At 40.5% G+C, this 22,954-nt stretch overlaps 1 protein-coding gene across 1 annotated transcript in view; it reads left to right on the top strand.

Moving 5' to 3' along the window:
* The window catches only part of ano3 (anoctamin 3), an 81,017-nt gene extending 59,661 nt beyond the window's left edge, over nucleotides 1-21,356 (top strand). Inside the window, exons 15-26 of the mRNA XM_063001910.1 lie at nucleotides 100-240; nucleotides 2,890-3,054; nucleotides 5,013-5,049; nucleotides 5,449-5,560; nucleotides 6,528-6,585; nucleotides 7,543-7,640; nucleotides 9,217-9,368; nucleotides 9,583-9,735; nucleotides 18,875-19,022; nucleotides 19,179-19,268; nucleotides 19,375-19,480; nucleotides 21,165-21,356. Coding sequence (XP_062857980.1) covers nucleotides 100-240; nucleotides 2,890-3,054; nucleotides 5,013-5,049; nucleotides 5,449-5,560; nucleotides 6,528-6,585; nucleotides 7,543-7,640; nucleotides 9,217-9,368; nucleotides 9,583-9,735; nucleotides 18,875-19,022; nucleotides 19,179-19,268; nucleotides 19,375-19,480; nucleotides 21,165-21,347 — 1,443 coding nt within the window. The 3' untranslated portion in view covers nucleotides 21,348-21,356. The remainder of the gene's footprint in view (nucleotides 1-99; nucleotides 241-2,889; nucleotides 3,055-5,012; nucleotides 5,050-5,448; nucleotides 5,561-6,527; nucleotides 6,586-7,542; nucleotides 7,641-9,216; nucleotides 9,369-9,582; nucleotides 9,736-18,874; nucleotides 19,023-19,178; nucleotides 19,269-19,374; nucleotides 19,481-21,164) is intronic.
* Nucleotides 21,357-22,954: the final 1,598 nt, after the last annotated feature.

The following is a 22,954-nucleotide window of genomic DNA, read 5'->3' as shown; positions in this document are numbered from 1 at the left end:
TGTGTGTAGATTAATAAATCATATTGCTATTAAAAAGATTTAAAAAACATTCTGAAGACCCAAAGACCTTTATTTCTGTAACATGCATGTGTCAAAAAGGAGGACCTTCGGCCCCAATTTGAAGCAAAATACTCTCGAAAGGAGAGAGTGAATCCCATCTCAGGCAGACCAGAACCCTTCCAGCCCTTCACCGACAAACTCAGTCGTCTCATGGTCTCCGTGTCCGGGATCTTCTTTATGGTATGTGTTTGATCTTTTTACATTGCTTTTCTTTGCTGTCTTGAATAAGATTTACCAAATACTTTACAAACCCCATATTCTCCCCCTTTTAGCGCATCCAATTGTTCAATTTTGCATCGTGCTTCCTCTCTGTCTATGCCGAACCCTGCCCTGACCGAGGAGATCGAAGCTAACCCATATCCCCTCCGAAACATGGGTAGCAGCCAGATGCATTTTTGCCACACACACATTTATGAGTTTGGCACCACCTAGCGTTGCATGCGGAGAGACACACCCTAAGGGCACTCTTCCTCATCTCTGTGCAGGCGCCTCTAATCAGCTGACAGAGGTCGTAATCGCATTCTGACAGAGAGAGACCCACATCTGGTTCTTTCTCCCGCCCCCCCAACTGAGCAACCGGCCAATCGTTGCTCATACAGCCACTCAGCCTCGAACCAGTGAGGCAGAGCTGGTTTCGATACGATGTATCAGAATCCAGCTCTGGTTGCAGTGTGTGTTTTTACCACTGCGCCACCTGAGCGGCATTTGCAATGTTTTTACTGACCAACTTTATTGTGATTTGTAAATACAAACACATTTAAAATTTGATGTCTGCAATACACTGCAAACAAGTTGGGACAGAGGCGTGTTTACACCTGTGTTCCATCAGCTTTCCTATTAAAGATTCATTTTAATGGTTTGGGAACTGAAGACACACTTTTCTTTCTCCATTCTTGCTTGATAAAGAGACTTCAGCAGCTAAACAGTCTGTGCTCGCTGATGTGTAATTCTCTTTATACTGAACCATACAATTTCAATAGCACAGAGTTCTGGACTGCAAGTAGGCCAGTCAATCACACACATTCTGTGTCTACGAAAACACACTGTACAGAATGAGTCCTGACATCGTGTTCCTGAAATAATCAATCTTCTTTTCATTGCACTTTACAAAACGCTCCAGCTTTTCTGGAAGTGGAGGTTTATATATCCTGTTATATTTCACCAGAAAGTTATGGGATGAACTGAAGACTAGCACACTGCACTACATAATGCAAGAGTGATTCATTTTGGCAGATACCACTTTTTCACATAAGTCTTGCCAGCCTCAGTTGCTACCCCAATGTTTGCTTATTATATTATACACTGATCAGCCATTACATTATAACCATCGCCTTGTTTCTACACTCACTGTCCATTTTATCAGCTCCACTTACCATATAGAAGCACTTTGTAGTTCTACAATTACTGACTGTAGTCCATCTGTTTCTCTGCATGTTTCTCTGACTGCTTTCAACTTGTTCTTCAGTGGTCAGGACCCCCACAGATAAGGCATTATTTAGGTGGTGGATCATTCTCAGCACTGCAGTTACAATGACATGGTGGTGGTGTGTTAGTGTGTGTTGTCATGGTATGAGTGGATCAGACACAGCAGCGCTGCTGGAGTTTTTAAATACCATGTCCACTCACTGTCCAATCTATTAGACACTCCTACCTAGTTGGTCCACCTTGTAGATGAAAAATCAAAGACGATCGCTCATCTATTGCTGCTGTTTGAGTTGGTCATCTTCTAGACCTTCATCAGTGGTCACAGGACGCTGCCTATGGGGCGCTGTTGGCTGGATATTTTTGGTTGGTGGACTATTCTCAGTCCAGCAGTGATAGTGAGGTCTTTAAAAACTCCATCAGCGCTGCTGTGTCGTATCCACTCATACCAGCACAACACACTAACACACCACCACCATGTCAGTGTCACTGCAGTGCTGAGAATGACCCACCACCCAAATAATACCTGCTCTGTGGTGGTCCTGGGAGAGTCCTGACCATTGAAGGAAAGCATGAAAGGGGGCTACCAAGGCATGCAGAGAAACAGATGGATTACAGTCAGTAATTGTAGAACTACAAAATGCTTCTATATGGTAAGTGGAGCTGATAAAGTGGACAGTGAGTGTAGAAACAAGGAGGTGGTTTTAATGTTATGACTTATCAGTGTATGTTTGCTTATTATATTTAGCTTGTGTTTACTATTTCACAAAATCTATTGATTCTCATAGCTATAAAGACAATTAATGTTATGTGGCCAAATTCATTTTGCAGAAACTACTTGGATATTTAGTGAATTTTCCTGAAACCTTGACATCTCTGAGTAAGAAACATGTCAGTGTCACTTTAGGATCACTAAATCTATTGGGATAGTTTGATACTTAAATTGTTTATTTATATATTTGTTTATGTAAGAAATGAATATGAATATTATCATTATTATTGAGCCATTAAACAGCTCTTCTTTGGTATTTTTTATAGAAATTCCAGAAGCGTTGCACTGATGGGGGAAATTATTGTTTCGTACCTCAAAAGCTAAAGTTTTCTGAATGTTTAAAGGATGGATGTGTTGTCATGAATGCGACATGAAAACCTGCACATGCTAATTATATCACACACTGCATGGAGAGCCCTCCAGAATTGTGTTTAATGCCACCTGCTGGATATTATGTGTGGTGCAAGAGGCTGCTAGACTGAAAGAATTGACAGAATAGCCTCCAATAACATAGACAAACTAAAGGATTGTTAATGAACCTTAGCCTGGAATATATTAACATTTCTCTAGTTTGTCAATTTTTTGTCATAATATCAACGTAAAAACATCACTGTCTCATCATCTCTCTATTTTAGATCTCCCTGGTGTTGACAGCGGTGTTTGCCGTAGTGGTTTTTCGTCTCATTGCCATGGAGAAGTTTGCCTCCTTTCAGTGGGAGTTTGTGAAGAAGAACTGGCAGTTTGCCACCTCGGGGACTGGAGTGTGCATCAATTTTATGATCATCATGTCCCTCAATGTGGTCAGTGTTCTTTATTTGTGTACTGCTTACAAGTTTTAGTACAAACTAAATAGAAGCAGTGTTTAATGATGTTTGTATAGTTGTAAGCTTACACATAAACTATAGAACTAACTGACTGAGACTGGCTTGGAAATCAGAGTTAATGAGTTAATAAATGAAATCTCCATGACAAAAAAGGTGGAAAAATGTAAATAAAAGAAGAAAGCAATAATTGTCAAATACTTTTTGACCTGTATCCAATTAAAAACAGTACAAATACAAGATATGTCACAACTAAACAAATTCAATGTTATTTTAATTTTGAATTTGCTCAATCAAACTTTGGGCGGCACGGTGGCTCGGTGGGTAGGGCTGTTGCCTACAGCAAGAAGATCCTGGGTTCGATCCCCAGGCGGGGTGGGGCGGTAAGGTGTGTGTATGTGTGTGTGTCTGCCCTGCGATGGACTGGCGCCACGTCCAGGGTGTTAGTGTGTGCCTTGGGCTCATTGAAAAGCCGGGATAGGCTCCAGCACCCCCCGCGACCCTAATTGGATAAGCGGTTAAGAAAGTGAGTGAGAGTGAAAAGTCAAACTTACACTACATTGTATCACCTTTGCCTTCAATCTATTTGTATCAAATTATCCGGTTGTATCTGTCCTTTATTCCTGCAGACACCTACTCTGACAAAAATCCGTACCCCCTCTGACACATGAGCAGTTGCCAAAGACAGGGGAAAAAATGAAGACATAGAGCACTATTGCTTATTTTATGTACCGCTCTACATTATTCACCATCTCTGTATAGATGCCTTTAACCAGTCCATAGAGGCTGCAATTTTAGCAGTAGTGAGGAATCCCTTTGACAGTCCCTCCCAAAATGACATAGGCATTTGGCCGTCAACAGCAAAGCTACGATTCAGGGGCTAATCCATTAGGGGCTACTACTGCACTACCTGACTGTCCAGAGTTCGACTCATGTTTTTAATAGTACCCATGTCTGGACTGCAGATGTGGCAGTCTAACTTCTGTTCTTTCTTACTGCAAAACAAAACTGTTGTACCACGGTTTGAATATGGCTTGGCACTGTTTCACTAACGCTAGCAGGGATGTCTCTGAAGAGTCTGCATGGCAACAAATATTGCTCTAATGTAATAATCAGTCAGCATTAATGGTGCCTCCACAGATGTGCAAGTTATTCATCCTAATGGCACTAACACTCCCCCGTACCATAATAGTTGCTGACATTAGACTGTTTGTTGGTAATAGTTAGGATGGTTCCTCTTTGGCCCAGGAAACACAACATCAATTATTTCCAAAAGAAAGGTGGACTAATCAGAACACATTACTTCCACTTTGCATCAGTGCATCTCTAATGAGCTTGAGGTCAGAAGAGTCAACAGCATTTTTGGATTTGATGATTTTAGAATGAACTTTATTAATTAACAAAGGTTTTCCAAAGTACTCACAAGATAAAGTGGTTATGTTCCTTACAGAAGCATCTAGGAACTGAGAGTGTAATGACATGTGCACCTCCCAATGGCTAGGCTGTTTTGACCATTAGCTCCCCTTTTTCCCAACCCTTGAGCGATCAGTAGCACAGCTGAGATTTGATACCCAGTTCTTAAAGGTAGTGGGTTAGCGTACTTTACCACTGTGACACCTGAGCACCCTATAAATAGTATTCTGTATAATGCAGTGATATAATTTCAACCATTCTTTTGATGAGAAATAGATTTTCTCGTTCTCATTTCTCATTCTTTAGATGAGAAATAGACTTTCAAATTTTCAGGCTCTGTTGACCTACCTAGCACTCTGTGCTCCAGAATTTGGCAGCTGTGTTTGTAATAGTTTTATAGATAGATACGATGATAGTGTGTATTATCTTGTAAGCATTACTATAATAAATACAATCAGACTCAGAACACATTTGCTTGTTGTAATATTTCTTAGTAAGTTTTTTATGTTTGTTTATTTTATCAGGTTTATGAGAAGGTGGCATACCTACTAACAAATCTAGGTAAGTGTTCAATATTATTGTTTGAATCATGTTATGAAACATGTAATCTCAGTGTTAATCAGAAGTTTGAAGGCTGCAGTGTTACAGATTCCTGAATGGCACTCTGACTTCAGTTCTTGACCTACAGTACATGTATAGTGGGGGCTCTCTAATGTATTACAAACACCTGCATGGCATCCACAGGAAAAGTCAGACTTTGGTAGCTTAGTGGTAGCTCAGCCGTTAAGGGACTGGACTAGTAATCACAAAGTTGCCATTGACACGCCACCGTTGCCACTATTGGGCCCCTGAGCAAAACCCTCTACCTGCAAGTGCTCAGATTGTACCTATTCATAATTGTAAGTCGCTTTGGATGAAAGCCACTATGTAAAAGTCACATTTCTTTGGTTTGTGTTGCAGAGCATCCACGGACTGAGTCAGAGTGGGAGAACAGCTTTGCTCTCAAGATGTTTCTTTTTCAGTTTGTCAACCTGAACAGTTCCACCTTCTATGTTGCATTCTTCCTAGGAAGGTGATTGTTTGTTTGGTAAAATGCTTTTGCTTTTTGATTGCTTTGAATATTTTACAGATGTTTTGAAAAACAAACATGATTATATAACAATTTGATTATGTATATACAAATGTTATTGATTTTGGTCAAATATTGCAAAACTGCGACCATGAATTTCTGATGAATTTCTGTCGTCACTGTCTCTGATTCCAAATTGCTTAATTTCTTAACACTACTACATTATGCATATCATACAATACAATAGTATATAATACTTGTTGTGGTGGATTGGTTTCCCTGGAAACACTGGGTGCAAGGCAGGAGTACACCCCAGACAGGGCCATCCCTCAAGGATCATCCTCTTTCAGACATAACCTATCATGTCTGTGTAGGTGCCCGGCTATTAAAGATTAAACTGGGTTCTCAGCGGTGTTGGGCTAGCGTAACAGATTGCTGCGCCACCTGTAAAATTCTCTCAAAATATATTAGAAATAGAAAATAAAATACAGTTAAGATGTCTAACTTTTGTCTAAAACACAGAGCAAGGGCATAAATAATAGGCAGCCGTATTGTTTAATTTAATGCTGTATAAAACCGATGGATTTTTTTCATTAAAATTTTGACTACTTTGAAAATCATAAGCACAGTGTGCATCATAATCCTTATTTCATTTCTTGAAGTCTTATTATTGCCACAATATCTACAGCCATTGTGAAAAATGTGCATCGGTTTAGTATTAGCCTTTCAGTTCTATTTATTTAAACAAACCAAATAAAATATAAAGTATATTTTAATAAATTTTGTAGCAGTATTTTAATAACATTTTGTAGCAGCAGAACTGCCCCAAATTAATCAAAAAGTATTTCTTTTCTTCACTTATTATGAAATTATGTGCTCCCCTATGAACTGCGTTTCTTTTTTCCATTATCTTAACATGATTTAACAGCACGTCTAATTGATTTTTAGAGCTGTGTGTGTGTATTTGCAGGTTTGCTGGCAGGCCCGGAGACTATAATAAGTTGTTTAACCGCTGGAGAATGGAGGAGGTAAGTGAAGCGGAGCCAGGCTAAAATCGGCTTTGCACTATGCTATGATCACAGTACTGCAGTGCCATCAGCATGCTTACATCACATCACTGCATTACTGTCAGATCAGTGCTGGTGCTGGAAGGGAATAACATGCATGCCATTTGATTAGCTCCCTGATGATTAAAAGTGCAACTATATAATGACTTTCTCATAGGACGTCAGTGTGTCAGCAGGATTGTCTTGGGCTGAGTTTAAAACTACACACGAACCATTCACCTATAGGGCAATTCAGTGTCTCCAATTAACCTGACTGCATGTTTTTGGACTGTGGGAGGAAACTGGAGCTCCCGGAGGAAACCCACGCAGACACAGGGAGAACATGCAAACTCCACACAGAAAGGACCCAGACCGCCCTGCCTGGGGATCGAACCCAGGACCTTCTTGTTGTGAGGTGACAGTGCTACTGAGCCACCGTGTATGTGCTAACATTCTTTACAAAATATATACTGCTTTATTATGGGGCTTTGGTCTTTTCTCAGACATAGCCAGTCGTGGCTGTATGTAGACGCTCAACCAGCCGATTGCATTGCTGGGGACTTGAGCCCTGGATCCCAGCGACAGTGGGCTACAAAATAATATTTATCAAAATGTATATTTATACATTTTAAATGTTAACCTGCTTGGATGTGTCCCAAATTCCATAAAAGTTACTACACAGTGTGTCTAAATACTAAATTCTGTTAATTACACATTAAATTTAGTACAGTAGTATGTGGTTTGAGGTGCTATTAGAATTGCACCTTTGTCACTCTGGATGAAATTGCCCAATAAGTCTTTTTAGTTACTAGTTTAGTCTTAGGACTTTTAAAATAAGAAATGTTCATAAATATTGTAGATACATGATAATGCTTATTTAATTGATGTAATAATGAAACTGCATACATGTTTACTCTTTTTGTTTTGTGTTATTGGCAGTGCCATCCGAGCGGCTGTCTGATTGATTTGTGTTTACAAATGGGAGTGATCATGGTGTTGAAACAGTTCTGGAACAATTTTATGGAGCTAGGATACCCGTGAGTATTGTGTCTATGTAAATGCTTATTTATGCTTACTCTTTGTAATATCACTGACCTCACTGTTTCCCTTCGGTCTTTGCATGAGCAATGTTTTGTTTAAAAAATGTCATCTTGAGTCACACCAACTCCCTCCCACTGTAAACCCTGTAAAAACCCCCTTGGACATCGGAAGAGCATGCAAAACCCAAATTGTGTGAGGTTGTGAGGTCCCATAATGCTTTTAGCTGCACCATTGTGCTACTCAGTATGGTCACAAAAAATTAGTATTTTACTAATGCTTTACTGTGAATGTCTGGCTCATTTGGTCTAGCATGTTTATAATATATAAATATGTGTTTTTTCTCATTAGAAATAGACATACAATTGGCTTTTGAAATAAGAAGAGTGCTTTTTTTAAGATCCCAAATAAAGGTTAATTTGCAAGCGTGTTTTAATACATTGTATACACCAATCAGCCATAACTTAAAAACCACCTCCTTGTTTTTACACTCACTGTCCCTTTTATCAGCTCCACTTACCATATAGAAGCTCTTTGTAGTTCTACAATTACTGACTGTAGTCCATCTGTTTCTCTGCATGCTTTGTTAGCCCCCTTTCACCCTGTTCTTTAATGGTCAGGACCCCCACTGGACCACTACAGAGTAGGTATTATTTTAGTGGTGAGTCATTCTCAGCACTGCAGTGACACTGACATGGTGTTGGTGTGTTAGTGTGTGTTGTGCTGGTATGAGTGGATAAGACACAGCAGCGCTGATTGAGTTTTTTAAACACCTTACTGTCACTGCTGGACTGAGAATCGTCCACCAACCAAAAATATCCAGCCAACAGTGCCCCGCAGGCAGCATCCTGTGACCACTGATGAAGGTCTAGAAGATGACCAACTCAAACAGCAGCAATAGATGAGCGATCGTCTCTGACTTCACATCTACTAAGTGGACCAACTAGGTAGGAGTGTCTAATGAGTGGACAGTGAGTGGACACGGTATTTAAAAACTCCAGCAGTGGCACTGTGTTTGATCAACTCATACCAGCACAACACACACTAACACACCTCCACCATGTCAGTGTCACTGCAGTGCTGAGAATCATCCACCACCTAAATAATACCTGCTCTGTGGTGATCCTGTGGGGGTCCTGACCATTGAAGAACAGGGTGAAAGCAGGTTAAAAAAGTATGTAGAGAAATAGATGGACTACAGTCAGTAATTGTAGAACTACAAAGTGCTTCTATATTGTCAGTGGAGCTGATAAAATGGACAATGTGTGTAAAAACAAGGATATCATAATGTTATGCCTGATCGGTGTATATAAATATGTTCTCCTCCTGGTGCTCTGGTTTCTTCTCACAGTCCAAAGACATACAGTCAGGTTACTTGGAAATACTAAAAAGTCCCTCTAGGTATGAGTGTGTGTGAATGTGTGTGTGTATGTTTGCTCTGTGATGGACTGGCGACCTATCCAGGGTGTTTCCTACCTTTCAAGGCAGCTAGGATTGGATAGAATAAAGCGGGGGTAAAACAGACAATGAATGAATGAATAATTATGTGTAAACATACTTTGTTACTGTGTTTAGGCTGCTACAGAACTGGTGGTCTCGGCGGAAAATGAGGCGAGTGGGAGAACAGAACAATGTAGAACGTAAAGAACAGCTGCCTCAGTGGGACAAAGACTGGAATCTGCAGCCCATGAATGCCCACGGCCTGGTTGATGAGTACCTAGAGATGGGTGAGTACTGCTGAGGAATACAGTCTTTTGATGCCTACTGATTAAACCAGCCGGATCCATAAGTAATCTATTAGCAGGTGTAGTTACACATTAGAAATGTCCTGTATCCTGTTTTTATATGTAATGTATTACGATGTTAATGTGAATGCTGCTGGTACATATTATTAAATCATAACTAAGCAAATCTGTTATAAATAATGTCTTCTCTGTGTAGTCCTCCAGTTTGGTTTCACCACCATCTTCGTGGCCGCATTTCCTCTTGCTCCTCTGCTTGCTCTGCTTAACAACATTATTGAGATCAGACTGGATGCATACAAATTTGTGACACAGTGGAGGAGACCAATGCCAGCCAGAGCTACAGATATTGGTTAGTGTGTTTAGCCCAGCAGTCACAATTCTGCCTACAGAATTAAAAACTCTGACAGAAATTAAAAGAGTTACGTGTCATTTATAGAATTTTTTGAATGAAAACAACTCCACAGACAAAGCCAGGCTGGATGCAGAGAAACATGATGGTGAAAAAGCAGTCCAGTGTGGATTTGTCTGTGGGGCTTTGCTCAAAAAGGTGCTGTCACACTGCCTCTGGTGGCAGCTCGCCTGTCCAGGGCGGTTAGACTGCATGATTGGCTGTCTTAGGAGGAGGGGGGGGGGCTTGGGGATTTGTGCATGTTAAAAGTATTGCTGCCTTGTGCCTTCTGTTTCCAGGTGAAACTGGCCTGCAGCAATGAAAATATTGTATTCTTGAGCCGACAGAACCAAAAGATACCAGTTTGCAACATTGTGCAAATGCAAGGCCAATTAGCAAGAAAGCAAAGGCCCAACAAGAACAGTCTTTAAAAGGCCACTGTTGGGCCCTTGAGCAAGGCCCTTAAACCTGTCTGCTCCAGGGGCAGCGTACAATGGCTAACCCTGTGCTCTGACCAGGCTTCCAAACAAGCTTGGATATGCAAAGACTATGAGTTGTACTGTACACCTGTATATGTACAGTATATATGACAAATAGAGCCATTCCATTGCATTCTATTCCTGGACTCCCCCAGTTGCAGAGTTGCAAATCATCAGATTAAAGAGACTGCCACAAACAGTCATCTGCGCCACCTACCCCCTTCCAACCATTAGTGGCAGGGCATATTGACATACATTTGCATATACAGCATTTTGCATATCCATGAACTTGAACATATACAGGTCCTTCTCAAAAAATTAGCATATTGTGATAAAGTTCATTATTTTCCAAATTGTAATGATAAAAATTAAACTTTCATATATTTTAGATTCATTGCACACCAACTGAAATATTTCAGGTCTTTTATTGTTTTAATACTGATGATTTTGGCATACAGCTCATGAAAACCCAAAATTCCTATCTCAAAAAATTAGCATATTTCATCCGACCAATAAAAGAAAAGTGTTTTTAATACAAAAAAAGTCAACCTTCAAATAATTATGTTCAGTTATGCACTCAATACTTGGTCGGGAATCCTTTTGCAGAAATGACTGCTTCAATGCGGCGTGGCATGGAGGCAATCAGCCTGTGGCACTGCTGAGGTGTTATGGAGGCCCAGGATGCTTCGATAGCGGCCTTAAGCTCATCCAGAGTGTTGGGTCTTGTGTCTCTCAACTTTCTCTTCACAATATCCCACAGATTCTCTATGGGGTTCAGGTCAGGAGAGTTGGCAGGCCAATTGAGCACAGTAATACCATGGTCAGTAAACCATTCACCAGTGGTTTTGGCACTGTGAGCAGGTGCCAGGTCGTGCTGAAAAATGAAATCATCATCTCCATAAAGCTTTTCAGCAGATGGAAGCATGAAGTGCTCCAAAATCTGCATTGACCCTGCCCTTGATAAAACACAGTGGACCAACACCAGCAGCTGACATGGCACCCCAGACCATCACTGACTGTGGGTACTTGACACTGGACTTCAGGCATTTTGGCATTTCCTTCTCCCCAGTCTTCCTCCAGACTCTGGCACCTTGATTTCCGAAAACAGTACTTTGGACCACTGAGCAACAGTCCAGTGCTGCTTCTCTGTAGCCCAGGTCAGGCGCTTCTGCTGCTGTTTCTGGTTCAAAAGTGGCTTGACCTGGGGAATGCGGCACCTGTAGCCCATTTCCTGCACACGCCTGTGCACGGTGGCTCTGGATGTTTCTACTCCAGACTCAGTCCACTGCTTCCGCAGGTCCCCCAAGGTCTGGAATCGGCCCTTCTCCACAATCTTCCTCAGGGTCCGGTCACCTCTTCTCGTTGTGCAGCGTTTTCTGCCACACTTTTTCCTTCCCACAGACTTCCCACTGAGGTGCCTTGATACAGCACTCTGGGAACAGCCTATTCGTTCAGAAATTTCTTTCTGTGTCTTACCCTCTTGCTTGAGGGTGTCAATGATGGCCTTCTGGACAGCAGTCAGGTCGGCAGTCTTACCCATGATTGCAGTTTTGAGTAATGAACCAGGCTGGGAGTTTTTAAAAGCCTCAGGAATCTTTTGCAGGTGTTTAGAGTTAATTCGTTGATTCAGATGATTAGGTTAATAGCTTGTTTAGAGAACCTTTTCATGATATGCTAATTTTTTGAGATAGGAATTTTGGGTTTTCATGAGCTGTATGCCAAAATCATCAGTATTAAAACAATAAAAGACCTGAAATATTTCAGTTGGTGTGCAATGAATCTAAAATATATGAAAGTTTAATTTTTATCATTACATTATGGAAAATAATGAACTTTATCACAATATGCTAATTTTTTGAGAAGGACCTGTACACTGATCAGCCATAACATTAAAACCTTGTTTCTACACTCACTGTCCATTTTATCAGCTCCACTTACCATATAGAAGCACTTTGTAGTTCTACAATTACTAACTGTAGTCCATCTGTTTCTCTACATACTGTTTTAGCCTGCTTTCACCCTGTTCTTCAATGATCAGGACCCCCACTGGACCACTACAGAGCAGGTATTATTTAGGTGGTGGATGATTCTCAGCACTGCAGTGACACTGACATGGTGGTGGTGTGTTAGTGTGTGTTGTGCTGGTATGAGTGGACACAGCAGCACTGCTGGATTTTTAAAATACTGTGTCCACTCACTGTCCACTCTATTAGACACTCCTACCTAGTTGGTCCACCTTGTTGATGTAAAGTCAAAGACAATCCCTCATCTATTGCTGCTGTTTGAGTTGGTCATCTTCCAAGACCTTCATCAGTGCTCACAGGACGCTGCCCCATTCTCAATCCAGCAGTGACAGTGAGGTGTTTAAAAACTTCATCAGTGCTGCTGTGTCTTATCCACTTATACCAGGACAACACACACTAACACACCACCATGTCAGTGTCACTGCAGTGCTGAGAATGACTCACCACCCAAATAATATCTACTTTGTGGTGGTCCTGTGGGGGTCCTGACCATTGAAGAACAGCATAAAAGGGGGCTCACAAAGCATGCAGAGAAACCGATGGACTACAGTCAGTAATTGTAGAACTACAAAGTGCTTCTATATGGTAAGTGGAGCTGATAAAATGGATAGTGAGTGTAGAAACAAGGAGGTGGTTTTAATGTTATGGCTAATCGGTGCATATTACTGCTAGAATCAATCATGTGTAAATTAGTGTAAACAGTACCATAATTACAAACCAAACAATCATTTAAAAACATACCATAATGCTCTGACAATATAGCAACCAGTAGCATTTTCTTGTTGCTTTAGGATCTAATAAACTAGATTTGTCTGCCAGACTTCCAGATGGTGAAGCATGATTTATTACTTAGACAAATGCATTTCCACTGTCCAATGTAGTTCACACCATCCCACCCAATAGCTGCTTTTCAGGGATGTTAGGCTTGTGAACCATCTCGTAAAACAATTTTTTTTGCATTCTTTTTGAGTGTATGGTTGATTTTATGCACCTGTTTGCAGTGAGGGAAAGCTGAAATAGATGGACCCACTAATTTAAAAAAGGCCTTAAGTATATATATATGTACAGTGTATCACAAAAGTGAGTACACCCCTCACATTTCTGCAAATATTTTATTATATCTTTTCATGGGACAACACTATAGAAATAAAACTTGGATATAACTTAGAGTAGTCAGTGTACAACTTGTATAGCAGTGTAGATTTTTGGTCTTCTTAAAATAACTCAACACACAGTCATTAATGTCTAAATGGCTGGCAACATAAGTGAGTACACCCCACAGTGAACATGTCCAAATTGTGCCCAAAGTGTCAATATTTTGTGTGACCACCATTATTATCACTGCCTTAACCCTCCTGGGCATGGAATTCACCAGAGCTGCACAGGTTGCTACTGGAATCCTCTTCCACTCCTCCATGATGACATCACGGAGCTGGTGGATGTTAGACACCTTGAACTGCTCCACCTTCCACTTGAAAATGCGCCACAGGTGCTCAATTGGGTTTAGTCCATCACCTTTACCTTCAGCTTCCTCAGCAAGGCAGTTGTCATCTTGGAGGTTGTGTTTGGGGTCGTTATCCTGTTGGAAAACTGCCATGAGGCCAAGTTTTCGAAGGGAGGGGATCATGCTCTGTTTCAGAAAGTCACAGTACATGTTGGAATTCATGTTTCCCTCAATGAACTGCAGCTCCCCAGTGCCAGCAACACTCATGCAGCCCAAGACCATGATGCTACCACCACCATGCTTGACTGTAGGCAAGATACAGTTGTCTTGGTACTTCTCACCAGGGCACTGCCACACATGCTGGACACCATCTGAGCCAAACAAGTTTATCTTGGTCTCGTCAGACCACAGGGCATTCCAGTAATCCATGTTCTTGGACTGCTTGTCTTCAGCAAACTGTTTGCGGGCTTTCTTGTGCGTCAGCTTCCTTCTGGGATGACGACCATGCAGACCGAGTTGATGCAGTGTGCGGCGTATGGTCTGAGCACTGACAGGCTGACCTCCCACGTCTTCAACCTCTGCCGCAATGCTGGCAGCACTCATGTGTCTATTTTTTAAAGCCAACCTCTGGATATGACGCCGAACACGTGGACTCAACTTCTTTGGTCGACCCTGGCGAAGCCTGTTCCGAGTGGAACCTGTCCTGGAAAACCGCTGTATGACCTTGGCCACCATGCTGTAGCTCAGTTTTAGGGTGTTAGCAATTTTCTTATAGCCCAGGCCATCTTTGTGGAGAGCAACAATTCTATTTCTCACATCCTCAGAGAGTTCTTTGCCATGAGGTGCCATGTTGAATATCCAGTGGCCAGTATCAGAGAATTGTACCCAAAACACCAAATTTAACAGCCCTGCTCCCCATTTACACCTGGGACCATGACACATGACACCAGGGAGGGACAACGACATATTTGGGCACAATTTGGACATGTTCACTGTGGGGTGTACTCACTTATGTTGCCAGCTATTTAGACATTAATGGCTGTGTGTTGAGTTATTTTCAGAAGACAGTAAATCTACACTGCTATACAAGTTGTACACTGACTACTCTAAGTTATGTCCAAGTTTCATGTCTATAGTGTTGTCCCATGAAAAGATATAATGAAATATTTGCAGAAATGTGAGGGGTGTACTCACTTTTGTGATACACTGTATATATACATATATACAGTATATATATATATATATATATATATATATATATATATGTATGTATATGTATATATATATATACAGTATATACTGTATATACAGTATATATATATATACAGTGTATCTCAAAAGTGAGTACACCCCTCACATTTCTGCAGATATTTAAGTATATCTTTTCATGGGACAACACTGACAAAATGACACTTTGACACAATGAAAAGTAGTTTGTGTGCAGCTTATATAACAGTGTAAATTTATTCTTCCCTTAAAATAACTCAATATACAGCCATTAATGTCTAAACCACCGGCAACAAAAGTGAGTACACCCCTTAGTGAAAGTTCCTGAAGTGTCAATATTTTGTGTGGCCACCATTATTTCCCAGAACTGCCTTAACTCTCCTGGGCATGGAGTTTACCAGAGCTTCACAGGTTGCCACTGGAATGCTTTTCCACTCCTCCATGACGACATCACGGAGCTGGCGGATATTCGAGACTTTGCGCTCTTCCACCTTCCGCTTGAGGATGCCCCAAAGATGTTCTATTGGGTTTAGGTCTGGAGACATGCTTGGCCAGTCCATTACCTTTACCCTCAGCCTCTTCAATAAAGCAGTGGTCGTCTTAGAGGTGTGTTTGGGGTCATTATCATGCTGGAACACTGCCCTGCGACCCAGTTTCCGGAGGGAGGGGATCATGCTCTGCTCAGTATTTCACAGTACATATTGGAGTTCATGTGTCCCTCAATTAAATGTAACTCCCCAACACCTGCTGCACTCATGCAGCCCCAGACCATGGCATTCCCACCACCTTGCTTGACTGTAGGCATGACACACTTATCTTTGTACTCCTCACCTGATTGCTGCCACACATGCTTGAGACCATCTGAACCAAACAAATTAATCTTGGTCTCATCAGACCATAGGACATGGTTCCAGTAATCCAAAGTGTCCTTTGTTGACATGTCTTCAGCAAACTGTTTGCGGGCTTTCTTGTGTAGAGACTTCAGAAGAGGCTTCCTTCTGGGGTGACAGCCATGCAGACCAATTTGATGTAGTGTGCGGCGTATGGTCTGAGCACTGACAGGCTGTCCCCCCACCTTTTCAATCTCTGCAGCAATGCTGACAGCACTCCTGCGCCTATCTTTCAAAGACAGCAGTTGGATGTGACGCTGAGCACGTGCACTCAGCTTCTTTGGACGACCAACGCGAGGTTTGTTCTGAGTGGACCCTGCTCTTTTAAAACGCTGGATGATCTTGGCCACTGTGCTGAAGCTCAGTTTCAGGGTGTTGGCAATCTTCTTGTAGCCTTGGCCATCTTCATGTAGCGCAACAATTCGTCTTTTAAGATCCTCAGAGAGTTCTTTGCCATGAGGTGCCATGTTGGAACTTTCAGTGACCAGTATGAGAGAGTGTGAGAGCTGTACTACTAAATTGAACACACCTGCTCCTAGGGCTGGGCGATATGGAGCAAAAATAATATCTCGATATTTTTTAGCTGAATGGCGATATACGATATACATCTCGATATTTTTTCATCCCATACAGTAATAACAAAAAGACACTTCTGAGACAAAGCTGTAGAGAAATTCCTCAAAAATAAACTATTGGCATATATTAAATCAGGGGTCACCAACCTTTTTGAAACAGAGGGCTACTTTAAGGGTACTGAGTAAGCCAAAGGGCTACTTGTAGGATACAAACTTCCTGAATAACATAAGGTTGCATGGTTTACCTTTAATGATAATATTATGATTAATAATACTAATAATAAATATTCATATATGTGAAGAGACTGTCTGATCACATGTTAATTATTTCTTGCAATAATTATTAACAATGATGTACCATGGCAGGAAACACACATATTTAAACATGTAACATTATTTATTTCTGAAAGTCAGAGTGATCACATCTCTGATATTTTTGTAAATATTGTTCCTGACAGTTTTGTATGAATGAGCATATTTGTAGCATTTTGATCAAAATCACAAAATTTTATTTATTTATTTTTTATAAATTATGACTTCTGTAGCATTTTTTTAGGAAATCATTAACAGTCCCATCTTCAAATAATGTCCCGTTTGTACTGATCCCGTTTGTACTGATCACTACTTTTGTTTTAGAACAAATCATGTACTGTCCCATGTTTATACAAATGATCAGTTAAGTAAGATTTTTTAAAAGATACGATTTAAATGGACGTTTCTGTGACACGTAGTACTGAAGCCTCTCTCCACATTGTGCCGCTCTCTGTCGTCGTCCCCCGAATGAAACACACTTTTCCTCCCAATCATTGTTAAAATATTAAGTTCTCTTTTGCTTTACTTGTGTGTTTTTTCATTATTATTTTTTCCGGGTAAAACCCGCATCTCACTCCCCATAGTAGCTGCGCTCGCTCGCTCGTCTCAGCGTTCTGCGCCCGATATAAAACTCTGCACCCAGACCAGATCAAAGCTCATATAAACATCAAACAGTTTTGTTCTTGAAATGTTATATTCAGTATTGTCATTTTCAAAACTACATCAATGCAAGTGTTATTGATTCAAAGAGATCAACAACGAAAATATAATTTTTAGACGGAGCTCTATAGTCACTAGAGCTGTTTAGAACATGCCCTGCGGGCGACTCACGTGGTGGGGGAGGGGCGAGTTGTGTTCAGTGAGGGAGAGAGGCGGGGCAAGTGAACATGTGCAGAGACAAACTGGGAGAAGGGAACGACGAACTGTCGGATCTAAATAGAACGCAACATCTACTGTATATCGATATACGCGATATTGTCTTATCTTATATCGCGTATGAAAATATATCGATATATCTTTAAAACTCGATATATCGCCCAGCCCTACCTGCTCCCATATGCACACCTGAGAGCTAGTAACACTAACAAATCACATGACATTTTGGAGGGAAAATGACAAGCAGTGCTCAATTTGGACATTTAGGGGTGTAGTCTCTTAGGGGTGTACTCACTGTTGTTGCCGGTGGTTTAGACATTAATGGCTGTATATTGAGTTATTTTGAGGGAAGAATAAATTTACACTGTTATATAAGCTGCACACAGACTACTTTTCATTGTGTCAAAGTGTCATTTTGTCAGTGTTGTCCCATGAAAAGATATACTTAAATATCTGCAGAAATGTGAGGGGTGTACTCACTTTTGTGATACACTGTATATATATAAATACTTTGTTAGACCAAGTTAGACTTTCAACGCCTTCTTTAGCCTGTGTGTGAAACTAAAGAATGAAACCATTTTTTTTTTCCTTATTGACTACATTTCTTTCAAATAATTTTTTTGTTTCTACTTCTTTATTTTTATTTCTGCTGTAACTTTAATTGGTACTTGTCTCAGTGATCTTAATAAAGCCAACAACATTTCTTTTAAAAACATATTCTCTATTTATTTATTTATTTTTTGCATTTTTCCCAATTTTCCTCCCAATCTAGTTGTATTCAATTACCCGATAGCATTACGCTTCCTCTCTACTGATTCTGATCTCCACTTCTGATTGAGGAGAGCGAGACTAAGACACGCCCCTTCTGACACGTGTGCAGTAGTCGACTGCATCTTTTCACCTGCACGAGGCAAGTTCATATGCGGATCAGATTTGTGTACGGAGAGCCACACCCTGGTCGATGCAGTATTCCTCAACTTTGTGCAGGCACCATCAACCAGCCAGCAGAGGTCGTAACTGCATCAGTTATGAGGTCCCTATCTGGCTCCCACCCTGTATGAACAACAGCCAATCGTTGTTTATGTAGCCAACCCAGCCAGATGGCAGAGCTGAGTTTCGAACTGACGAGTTCAAAATGTCAGCTCTGGTGTGCTAGAGTGTTTTTTGTTTGGGTGTGGTATAATCTGGGGAGAAAATACTTTTTTTCAAGTTTGATCTATTTGTGTCTGTTATAGACTTCACAGTGTATTTTTTATCTTTTTGATATGCCCAGGTATTTGGCATGGTATTCTGGAGGGCATAGGGGTGGTGGCTGTTATAACAAATGCCTTTGTCATTGCCATCACCTCTGACTACATTCCTCGATTTGTGTATGCCTTCAAATATGGACCTTGTGTGGACAAGGGCTACAAGCATGAAAAGTAAGCATACCAGATTAGTCATTTTTTATAATTGTTATAGAAATACAGGTCACTAGCAATATAAAACAGGACAGAGTGTAAGCAGTGTTAACATGCCTAAGCATAAAACTAGCAGTGTGTTCATGTGTTTACTCATGTATGTCTGTGTGAGGACAGATGCCTACGAGGATATATGAACAGCAGCCTGTCTGTGTTTGACATGGGTGAGCTAAAGAATGGAAGTCAGTATGAGACAAGATACTGCAGGTACAAATATGAAAGTAATGGTTTATGTGCTTGATTATTTTAATGGTTATTAAAATGTTAGTATATTTGTGTGTGAATGATCTGAACTTTCTGTTTTCCTCTACAGGTACCGGGACTACAGAGCTCCACCATGGAGTTCACAGCCCTATGAGTTCACCTTACAGTTCTGGCATGTACTAGCTGCCAGACTGGCCTTCATCATCGTCTTCGAGGTGAGGAAATAAAAGAGCGCTTCTCATTATGTGTGTTAGTACCAGCTGTCATGAGTTTTTTTCCCTAAGTCTTCATATCACTGGTTCTTTACCATTAGGTCAGGAGACCTGAAATGCAAATTGCAGATTTACATGGCATAAACATAACAACAGAAAGTTTTTTGTGATTTACTTAATACTCGGAAAATCACAAGCTGAACTGCATAGGAGGACGTAAGAAATGCTAACAGTTACAAGTGAAAGAATCAACAGGGTAAATATGTCAACCCTTATTACCATAGGTCTTAAATCTTAAGATAATAGGCATTTAGAATGGCTACGCCTTTTAGACATAGGGTATTTACAGCTTTTTTTAAGTTGAAGATTCTTTCACGCTAATGAAAATAAAACATACATTGGTATCTTGTAACTTGACATCCCCTAATCTTGAAACTTGAAACTCGATGTGTGTGCGACCACCGCTTTGTTCAGCGCTTGACTGGAGCTGTCCTGGAAGACATCATCGAAGTCACTATGAGACAAATCTGCATTTGTGTGGATAACCGTCAAATTCACTCTGAAAATGTCCACATGTATCTGTGTTTAGCTGGATTTTCCTCCTGTTTCACTTTTAAACTTGTGTTACAGCTCGAGGTGCTGAGAAATTGTAAGAATCAGCTTTCCAAGAGAGTCTAAAACACTAAAACGCTCATTAAAAAAAGCTTAACGTAACAATGTATTAAAAGAAGGACATGGAAACACTAAACCTCTCTTAATTATTACTGCTCATAAATTCTTAATTGTATTTTTTATTGATTTTTAACTGTTTTCAAATGTATTTCAGTGTTTTCTACGTATATTATATTTGTGTTATTTTCGGTGTATATGTATCAAAAACAATCCCATTATTTTACATAAGCCTGAAATATGGAATGCATTAACAGGTTTACCATGCATCCTTATGGGAAAAAAAATGCCTTAAAAGGCAACGCCTTTTAAACTTCTCGCCACTCCCAGAACAAGTTGACGTTGAGTTTCAACGTACCAGTGTACTTACATACTTTGATCTTAGCTAATATTATTATTATTAGTATTAGTAGTAGAAGTAGTAGTAGTAGTAGTAGCAAGGGCACTCCGGTGGTGCAGCAGTAAATAACACTAGCTCACTACCACTAGTATTGAATCCCAATTGTTGCTTTTAGGCTGTTGGGCGTCTACATACAGACATGATAGGCTATGTCTGGGGGGCGGCTTGGGAGGATGGCGGAGGCCTCGTGATGGATTGGCATACTGTTTGGGGTTTGTTACTTCATAACACCTAGTGATTCCAGGGAAACCATACCCACCATGACCTTAACCATGATAAAGTGGCGGTAAAACATAAAATGAAATAAATTAAAAAATTATTAATAAGTGCCGTCTTCTGTTTGGGTCTTCAGACTTCTTAATGGAGGATGAAGGTGTTAATAAATATAAATCATTATATTATAGAATAGTCTATTGCTAGCTACCTACTGTCTCACTTTCACATTGTAACTTCCAGAGATGTAGATGAAATTCTAAAAACTAAAGCTGTTGAAGAAGTGGACATTCTATGATACTGCATGAGGATTTTACATCAGTAATGTTTCCTAGGTCATAGCAAATGTGTATAACCTTTAGTTATAGTGGTGTTATGCTAACACACTGTTCTTCCTGTCCCCAGCACCTTGTGTTTGGAATTAAAACCTTCATCGCTCATCTGATCCCAGACATGCCTAAAGACCTGTGTGAACGTATGCGTAGGGAGAAGTACCTGATGCAGGAGATGGTGTACGAAGCAGAGCTGGAGCACCTGCAGAAGGAGAGGAAGAAAAACGGCAAGCGTTATCACCATGAGTGGCCTTAGCTGTGCCTAACAGATAGACATATTAAACGCTCAGCCACACTCACATTCTGAAACAAACAATGATGTGAGAGCAAATAAGAATCCAGACAGTGGATGGCGGTGCAGGAAAAATAGCATACCTGTATTTGCATTTGCATGCATGTATATTGTGCAGCTTCAAGTGGTTAGCTTTACTGAACACGCCAAACCCACTTCAGGATTTTATTGCTGGTAAGTGGGTGAAACTGAGGCATGAGTTTATTAAAAACGGGTCTCTCTAGAGTGAACGGTCCTAGAGTGGCTCTGCACCAAAGAGCCCCTCGCATGATGCTTGCCCAAGGCCTTCCACTTATTCTTTCTTGTCCCCTTACAGTCCCCGTTTTTTGGGCGTGACCCTTGTACTTTTTGTCCTCTTTTACTGACTTATGCTCCTGCTCTCATTCCAGACGTTTACTGGCTTTGCTTCTGGTCTCCCTGGTTTTGTTAAAAATGGAACGGGATGCAATTGTATTGTTTACTATGCAGAGGTAAGGCTTTGGTACATCCCCCGTCCCTTCTGGCAGCTAATGTCTTGCTATCATTCAGCCTCTTTCTGAATCTCTCTCAGTAAAGGGAAGTTTACATATATAACCATGTTTTGTTTCTTCTATGGACTCTGCCTGGCTTTGCCCCTTTCAGTGCTCACCAACATTTTACGCTATACATAAAAACAGGAATTTTCTGGTGGCTACAAAAAAAACAAACATTTTATGCAAAATACAGCAATTAACTGTTTGACAATATATCATTCTAAAACAGCATGCAGATTTTAATGTTAAAACGTGGTAATTTTATTTAGAAAAAAGGTGGTACGTTTCCACTATTTATATATATTGTTTAAATTTCTTTAGTCTTTTTTTTTTTGTAAAATGTGTGTTCTTGTCCAAATGGCAATTTTTTTACTGAGCGTAGCTGTGTTTAGGTGTGTGCTGAATGTTTCTGTTTGAGGTGTGGTTTGCCTTTAATTCTGCAGTTACCCATGATTCATCTATGTTTATCTCTCAGGTCTGGTTTTTCATGAAATGTGATGGATAAAAATAATTTTTCATAAATTAAGTTTATATTTTCCACCATGGCAAAAGAGGCACAGGGTTGGGACTACAAAATTAGTGATTTCTCAGTGGTGCCACAGAAATGCATTCACCCTCGCAGTCAGGGATCACAAGTTAGTGAGTGTCTGTGTGGAATCACTGACATTTTTTCTCACACAATCACCCATATTTACTTGCTTAAACCTTGAAATCTTCTTTTGCATGTTTTTGGAAGGTATGTGGACACATGCAGAAAATACCTAATTGCTCACCCAATGCAAGGATTGAACCCACTTTTCTAGGACTCCGGTGCTGTACTGCACCCTACTTGCTTTATATATATATATATATATATACCGATCAGCCATAGTATTAAAACCACCTCCTTGTTTCTATATAGGAGGCTTTTGTAGTTCTACAATTACTGACTGTAGTCCATCTGTTCATCTGTATACTTTGTTAGCTCCCTTTCATCAATGGTCAGAACCCCCACAGGACAACCACAGAGCAGGTATTATTTGGGTGTTGGATCATTCTCAGCCCCTGCAGTGACAATGA

This window comes from Trichomycterus rosablanca, chromosome 1, assembly GCF_030014385.1.
Source record: "Trichomycterus rosablanca isolate fTriRos1 chromosome 1, fTriRos1.hap1, whole genome shotgun sequence".
NCBI lineage: Eukaryota > Metazoa > Chordata > Actinopteri > Siluriformes > Trichomycteridae > Trichomycterus > Trichomycterus rosablanca.
The sequence above is the reverse complement of the archived record's forward strand: the minus strand, read 5'-3'. Positions and strand labels throughout refer to the sequence as shown.